The 8863-nt window shown below is 30.0% G+C and overlaps 1 protein-coding gene across 5 annotated transcripts; it reads right to left on the bottom strand.

Moving 5' to 3' along the window:
• Nucleotides 1-794: 794 nt before the first annotated feature.
• On the bottom strand, nt 795-3502 carry LOC139786517 (anamorsin homolog). 5 transcript variants are annotated; one of them, XM_071725670.1, is made up of 6 exons: nt 2940-3502; nt 2082-2867; nt 1677-1970; nt 1454-1587; nt 1222-1334; nt 795-1118 (listed from the first exon to the last, which is right to left on the bottom strand). In XM_071725670.1, the coding sequence occupies exons 4-6, from the start codon at nt 1542-1544 to the stop codon at nt 1005-1007; spliced, it is 318 nt and encodes a 105-aa protein (XP_071581771.1). In that variant the 5' UTR covers nt 1545-1587; nt 1677-1970; nt 2082-2867; nt 2940-3502; the 3' UTR covers nt 795-1004. The 5 variants fall into 5 exon arrangements, with proteins under 5 accessions (XP_071581771.1, XP_071581773.1, XP_071581774.1 ...); XM_071725672.1 differs by having other exon boundaries at nt 1454-1970; nt 2082-2278; nt 2359-2867; XM_071725673.1 differs by having other exon boundaries at nt 1454-1970; nt 2082-2278; nt 2379-2867.
• Nucleotides 3503-8863: the final 5361 nt, after the last annotated feature.

Raw genomic sequence — 8863 nt, 5'->3', positions numbered from 1 at the left:
CTTCTCTCTCTCTCTCTCTCTCTCTCTCTCTCTCTCTCTCTCTCTCTTCTCTCTCTCTCTCTCTCTCTCTCTCTCTCTCTCTCTCTCTCTCTCTCTCTCTCTCTCTCTCTCTCTCTCTCTCTCTCTCTCTCTCTCTCTCTCTCTCTCTCTCTCTCTCTCTCTCTCTCTCTCTCTCTCTCTCTCTTTGCTCTCGAGTTTTTACTCGCAGGTGGAGACGCACCATTACAGCGCATTCTAAAACTTTTTATCGTTTAATTCTTTTCGAGAATGTATGCCTTGTGTGTATAGAACAATTCAACGTTAATAAAAGATATTTCTCGAAATTTAGTGCCGCGCGTCGTTTTTCGGAGTTTCTCGTCTTTTTTACTTTTGCAAAAATGTATAAGATAGAGAAAGAGAATTATTGAACCATTCGCGGTCAATACTAAAATATTTCGTGATATATGTTTTTAAGATAGAATTTAAGTAACTATTATTATAAATATAGACTTTTTTTCAAATCTGGTATTACTCTTAACAATTATCTTTTATTTATATGATTATTTTATTGAGAAAAAGGATATGAAATAAGATTGAATTATAATTAATTTAAGTACATGCACTTTTATATATATTTATTGAACCATTCGCGGTCAATACTAAAATATTTCGTGATATATGTTTTTAAGATAGAATTTAAGTAACTATTATAAATATAGACTTTTTTTCAAATCTGGTATTACTCTTAACAATTATCTTTTATTTATATGATTATTTTATTGAGAAAAAGGATATGAAATAAGATTGAATTATAATTTAAGTACATGCACTTTTATATATATTTAAAGAACAATTATTTTATCTATTTTGTACATAATATGTAGACGTATACAAGAGAAATACTTGAAATAGAATTTTAAATATAATTAGAATCATACAGAAATAGCGTAATTACTTGCATAAATGAAAACAAATCGCGTTAGATTAAGTTATCACAATTGTATTCTAATAAGGAGAAAACAAACTCAAGAACCATCAGTTAACTGAGTTTCCGGCAAAACCACTTTTTCCCCTGGTTTGAAGGCAGGCATTCCAAGATAAGGACAACTGGCACATCTGAATGCGTCTCCTAGATAACACTAAACAAAACATAAAAATTTGACATTTAAATTTATACAGTTACATCATTAAATATGACACTTTGATGAATTTCGTGAAAAAAAGCAATAGTATGAAACGTACACTTCCACAAGAAGATTTAACAGCATTTTCCGGTGCATCTTTGCCACTTAATTCTTCTGCGAGTCCACATGAACAGTCCTTGCACGCTTTTCGCTTACCCGTTGTCGCACAGACTGAAAGTATTAAATATGTAGATAGATATGTTACACAAATTCACAAATTCTCTTTGTCCAATTGTAAACGAAATGGAAATGACATACGTATATCATTGCTAATATAACGGAAATCTCACCTTTTAAGGATGACGCATCTGGCTTCACAAGCTCCGATTCATCCAAAAGTTCGTCTTCATCTATTAAATCTTCTTCTACCGGGCCATACATTAGTTGCCTTGTTTGCGAATGAAATGGGAATACTGGAACCTACCTAAATTATAACAGAAAGCTATGCAAGGTTTACTCAAATGATGGTTTACTCGCCAATACTGTGCCAACTTCTTTTATATCGCTATATACTTTTAACAAAAGATTTGTACTCTCCAGATCGAAGCCCTTCGGGTCTGTATCTTTTACTTTGAAACCAGATAATTTCAAGCTAGATATTCTGTCGGAATACAAATGTGTGCCGGGCTTTCTGTTTGGTAGCGGTTCACGAATGACAAGCAAACCGTTGGGTTTCAAAATTCTTAATGCTTAATGCGGCTAGGAAATCCTCGTTCGTGAAGAATTGTTTAAAAATAGCGATGACGACGTCAAACGTAGATGCACCATAAATCTCTCCAATTAATCGAAAACCTTGTATATCGTGTTCTAGAATACAGAATAGATTAGCATTCTTTTCATTGTTATAGAGAAAAAGCATTTTGCAAACAACGTACACATAAATTTTCCACGTTACAAAAATCGGGTAAATGAAATCACCTTTATTTATTATATCTGCAATTTGCAATTTGCCAGAATGTCCGACGTGTTGCTTGATCATGGGAATAAAATCTGCCAGGTCATTCGAGGACACGTCGTTGCCTGACACAACGAGAACCTCGTGTCCCTCCTTGACGAGAAACATTATGTCGCGACAGCGATTGACGTGGCGAACGATAATTCTCAGGGAACCAAATCTGCAAACAATCAGTATCCTTTGTGGAGTACAACGTAAACGAAACTAGAAAAATAGCTAGTCTTCAGAAACCGGGCTTACGCAAGATTGGATAAGCGTACCTCTCAGGTCCGAGTTTTGAGGTTACCTTGTTGTATGTATTCTCGAGCGAACGACTGTCGAGAGTGCCGAGCAGTGCTGAGACACGTGCACGCGTGTATCGCCTCGTTCAGGTGTCAAGGAAATACGGGGCCCAGTTCCTTTCGCTTGCGTCTTTCTTACTCGAATTCTCTTTTTTTTTTCTTGTATTTTTATACTTCGCGTAAACGAGAAAATAAGTTACTAATACAGAAATAACGCTCGCGTAAACGTAGTAAGTAACAGTGTGGGTGCGTTCAGCCGACCCTCCGCTAGCCTAGCAATCGTGAGCAGTCGCTCGTTTCCTCTCCTTTTAATCCATTGAGTGAAAGGAGAGGAAACGAGCGATTGCTCACGATTGCTAGGCTAGCAGAGGGTCGGCTGGACTCAGCCAGTCTCGCTCCGACACTACCGTGTCTCTCGAAAATAGGTTAACTGAACTGATGTGTCGTAACTTACGACGATCTTGATATCTGTCACGTATCAGGATTATACTTCTGTAGTATAATAATAAATATATATAATATATAATAATAATAACTTACGATAAAACAGGACTCCTCGGCATCAGCTCCCTACCGTCAATATATAAAATCACATCACGGTCGGTCTCGCTCCGACGACACTACCGTTCTCTCAACAATATAGGTTAAGTTAAAGTGAACTGACTGTGACGTGACAGCGCGCTGAACGTACTATCTGCACTGCGCGCAGTACAGCACACACGTATGAACGCAACTATATATCTGCACTGCGCGAAAGCGCCGCCAGTGTCGAAAAAGTGAAAAGGACGCGGCGATTTCAGCCAATGATGAAAATGATGGCCTGGCATGAGAGACGGTCGACGTAGAAAGTATCTTAAAAATAAATTTTCACATTTGGACTTTGCGTCGCAATATCTCCGCTCGTAGGGCACGTAGCGGAAAATTATATAGGAGATACCCCCCCTATTTTGACCCCAACTATCGATCAAGCCTACTTAGAACTTGATCCGTTCGCTCGTTATCGAGATCTCAACATCTTGAGTACTCGCAACCCGTCGCGTCGCGTAAAAGAGTCACGGTCGGTCTCGCTCCGCGTGTACTTGGCGCGAGACACTACCGTGTCTCTTGATAGCCTTTTCTAATCTATATATATATATATATATATATCCTTCTTATCAATTAATTTTTTTAAATAATTAAATTACTTTCAGTATTATTACATTCAGTTTTACAGGCAAAAGTCGCTGTATATTTAGAGAAAGAATTACAAAAGTTAATAATATTAAACTTATTGTTAGATATATAATAGATTAGATCATAATCTATTAGATTATAATAAGCTCATGTGTAAAATAATTCTTAGTAATTAGCATTTTTATAAACATGCTGTTCCTATCTTGTCAAATTGCAGTATAAATTAATACCTATGTTTTTGTTTTAATATCGTTCTTCTAATTATTATACATGAATAATAGTTTGCAATAAGTATATAAATGTCATTTTTTAATTTTTTGAACTATCTAAAAAACTATTAAAATATAATTTTATTTTTATTATGTCGTTTTTCTTAAGTTACTCTTCATTAATTACTGAGTTATCAATTTGTTATTAAACAAGGATACTCAATTATTTCCTTTTTTTAACATTTCTATAATTTTATAAAATAAAAGATATTTGAACATATCTAATAATATATTTTTGTTTAATATATTTTTGTTTAATATATCTTTAATATATATTCTATCTATATATTTTTTACAAATAGAATATTTGAAAATGATTATTTATTATTTTAGATTCAGAAAATGAAATTTCAACTAATGTAAGCTATGATAAAGATTCGGATTATGAACCATCTATTCATAGTGAGAGTTCAAATAATACATATACATCCGATATTGAAAATGGACAAAATTGTGAAATTAATGATTTAGAAGTTGCTAATGAATCTGATACATCACAGAATTGTTCAGAAAGTGCAAATGAAAACAATGAGTTAGTAGAATACAGAACCTGTAAAGATGATGAATTATTTGTCGAATTGTCTCGAGGGCCAAAAGGAGATAAAAAATCTAATTTTTGCTTTTACTGCAATACTATGCAAACTAAAATTGCTCGGCATCTAGAGTTGAAACACAAAAATGAAGAAGAAGTAAAAAAGTTCTTATCACTTCCAAAAAAATCTAGGGAACGGAGAGAAGTGATAAGTCAAATAAGAAAAAAGGGTAACTTTAAATTTAACACACAAGCAGATGTAAATAGTGGTTCTATGATTGTTATAAGAAGACCTACTAAAAGCGAGAAACAATGTGGTTCTTACTTCTTGCCATGTTCCAATTGTAAAGGCCATTATGCAATACATAATCTCAGGCATCATTATCGTATTTGCGCTAAGAAAAAAGATACAGTTCGAAATATATTGAAACTAGCACGAAGTGCTGCACAATCTGTTCATAATCGAGCAAGCATTAAATTAAGAAAAGATATTCTTCCAGTAATGCGACATGATAATATTTACAACTTAATAAAATATGACTTACTTATTATACTATATGGAAATTACCTTTGTCAAATTCATAGATTACAGCATTTAGGAGATCACATACGACAACAGTTACGACTTGTTGGACGATTTTTAGAAGCAGTGAGATCAATTGAATCAAAAATAGAAGAATTACAAATGTTATTTGATCCGAAATATTATGATATCGCTATAGAAGCAGTAAATATAGTTGCTAAATATAATAAAGATACAGAATCATATGAAATACCATATAATGCTACAACTTTAGGTACATGTTTAAAAAAATTATGTAAGATCTTAATCAATGAATTTATTAAACAACATGAATATGAAAAACAAAAACTAGCCAAAAATTTTCTCAAGATTTTAGAAGTCGAATATGGTAGTACTGTTAATAAAACAGTTGCAGAAACGAAAAATAACAACGATCGAAAAAAAATAGTAAATCTCCCAAAAACATCAGATATCAAAAAGTTAACTGACTATTTAGAAGAAAAAAGAATATCCTGCATGCGAGAAATAAAAAAAGGAATTTACCTTTCATACTTGGAAGTCACTCGCTGAAACAATATTAATAATAATTCAAGTCTTTAATCGGCGCCGAGCAGGAGAAATAGAGAGAGCTTATATTGTTGATTATAAAAACTTTATAAACATTACAGAAAAAGATGAATTATATAAGAAGTTACCAGAAAAAGAAAAAAAGTCTGCTCTAAAATACATTCGTTTCATTATTCGTGGCAAATTAAATCGCAATGTTCCAGTCATTTTAAATACGAAAATGAAAGAGACTATAGAAGTATTGTTAAAATATCGAAAGTTGGCAGGAGTAAGCTCTAAAAATCCATATATATTCGGATTACCTGGTACAGATAAAAACCGATTTATGTATTTAAGGGCGAGTAAATTGATGCGTGAATTTTCTAATGCATGTGGAGCTGAGAACAGAAAAAGCTTACGAGGAACTATTTTACGTAAAGATATGGCTACCAAATGTGCAAATTTACCAGATACTGAAATTTCTCGTGTTGCCGATTTTATGGGTCATCATAAGGATATACATAAAAATATTTACAGACAACCTGTACCGGAATTAGATATTTTAAATATGGCCCAAATTTTAGAGAAAACTCAAGATATATCTGCAAGTAACACTACAAATTCTACAAACAATATTGATACTACAAACACTTCGATAATATCTGACAGTACAAGAGATATTAATACTTCAGAGAATAGTATTAATAAAATTCAAAGCACAGGTATTTTAATAACTTATATACAGTTTTAGAGTAATTACGAGAAATATAAACTTTTAAAATATTATATTTGGCAATTATATTAAGTTGCACCATATGGGATTATTGATATTCAATATATTTGATAACTCGATATTTATTTGCGTTTAGTCTAAAAATCCTAAATTTGTTAAAAAATAGAATGCACAATTGATGCTAATATTGCATACTTTGATGGTATTTATTTTTTTATATAAGTATAGCATTTTTGATAAATAGAAACAGCAATTTTATATGATGCAACCTAATCTATTATACATCATAAATGAGAAAATAAAACTTTATTATATTTTTTTTCATGTAAAATTCATTCTTAATAATATAATCGAAGATGAAACTGAAAGTGCCACATTGCCACATGTTACAAATTCAGAGAAGACTTTGTTAAAACAAAAGAATATAAATAACCATACTATAAAAAGAAAAAGTAATTCAGGCAAAGAAAGTACTGAAAAAAAGAAACGGTGCAGTAAGTCACTTTCAATATTGTAGTTATGATAAATAAAATTATTTAAAAAATTGTAAATGTTCTTTTCTTACTAAAATTATTACTTATCTTAATTTCTGACAATATATTTTTTAATTTATATGTATACTTATCTCCATTTTCGACAATATTTGTACATAATAATTTATCGATTTGTACATAATAATTTATTTTTAGCACCTCCTTATGGAAAGACCATAAGAATACGTTGGACGGAAGAAGAAAAGAAAACAGGTTTTTTCCTATTTGGAAAAATTATTAACAAGTTTATTAACAATCCTTCTTTAAAAATTAAATTACCTTCTTTACAAGAAATTGCATTAAAAACACGCAACAATATTTTAAAACATCGTCAGCCAGCAGTAATAAAGACTTGGATGTACAATTACATTGTAAAAGAACGCAAAAATGCAAAAAATGCTAAAAAATAGCGGTACTAATGTATCATTTTCATCAAGATCATTATTCGGTGAAATATTGGTATGAAAATATACATATGATAAAGCATCGAAGAATTAGATTTATTATAAAAATGTTTCCTTTTTTTTTTGTTTTTTTAAAAAAGTTTATTTACTTTAATAATCGATCTTGAGAGAAATTATATATATAAGTTTAGAATTATGAATGAACTTAAAAACATTTTTTTAGTTTTTATAATCTACATACTATACTATAATAAAATGTTATTTTTTCAATTAGTTAATCAGATAAACAAAATTGAACAATAAAGCCTGATTAAAAAAGAGTGATACAAGTGGAATATTAATTTAGAAACTATTACCTGTAAAAGAAATATTTTTATTACAGTATTTTTATTATAAAAATATTTTTTGTTAATTGAAAAAAATTGATTTATTTTATTAACATATTTTGAGAAAACATTTATAAAAATATTTCTGTTTTTGCTTGAAAATGTATCATAATTTTAGTTCCTATAATACACATATGATAAAATATATTTTTAATTTTAATTAATTAAATAGCATGTATGTGAAAATCAAGAGACTATGTATTTTATATACTATTATAATAATAAAATCAAACAAAATACGGAAACGTATACTACGTTGTTAATAATAAACTTTCATTTACTTGTTCCTTTTTGCTAAATTTTACATTAACTAATTATTATGCTACGATTGCTTTCTGGAAAAAAAAAATACTTTCAAATAATATATGACGATTTATTTAGATACTCTAACTTTTCAGAAAACAAGAAAGGTGTTGTTTTAAAAGTTGTTCACATATCTATTGTATTATATATTATGTATTTATATTGTACATTATGTATTTCTATCTTATTTTTCTGTCAACATTGTTTAAAATTATACTTTTGCAAAAAGATATGAGTAAGATATTGCCTGATTACGGTTACAAACATTAGTATATATGTTAAATACAATAGATAATTGAAAGAAGAGAAAATATTATCACAGAAAGGAAGTATATTAGCAAATTTAGTTGCTGTATTAACAAAAAGAGAGATAACTAATATAATTATTCAATTTTAAAAGATTTCTTTACTTCTTGTTAAGTTATAACTCTCAATGCAAAAAATTTTAGGTGCATTTTTGCTGTAGTAATCCCTTTTTCCATGGTCTTGTAACCTAACGATTATTTCCAGGACACAAGCAAATTTTTTATAAATAATGCGATAATAAACACACAAATGAATAATCTTGGAAAATTTAATTAAACAAGACTTAGGAAAAAAACGTATAGTAAAAAATATTCATTCACGTGTTTAATATCACATTATTTACAAAAATTTGTCTGTGGCTTGGAAACAAACATTATATCACGAAATAACACATTTCTCAACAATTTCACGCATTTTACATATCTACATTTGGAAACGCCATCAAGCAATACAAACTCACAAAAGACGTTAATCGACATCGTTTACAGACGTAAATATTTATGTAACGTGTTAATTATTGAAAAAAAAAAAACAGAAAATATATTCTTGTGACCTAATGATCGTTTCCAGGACAAAACAAAAATTTAAAAATATGGTTATAATAAACACAGGAATGAATAACGCGCTTTGGAAAATTTATTTAAAAGGAATTTAGCAAAAAAAACGTACAGTAAAGAATCAATTAATCATTCATGTGTTTCATTTCACATTATAAAAATTTGTCTATGGCTTGGAAACAAACATTATATCATGAAG

The sequence above is a fragment of the Temnothorax nylanderi genome, unplaced genomic scaffold (assembly GCF_030848795.1).
Source record: "Temnothorax nylanderi isolate EJ_2023f unplaced genomic scaffold, tnyl_v1.0 TNYL_tig1060_pilon, whole genome shotgun sequence".
Classification (NCBI taxonomy): domain Eukaryota; kingdom Metazoa; phylum Arthropoda; class Insecta; order Hymenoptera; family Formicidae; genus Temnothorax; species Temnothorax nylanderi.
Note: the sequence above shows the minus strand (reverse complement) of the source record. Positions and strands in the feature narration are given on the sequence as shown.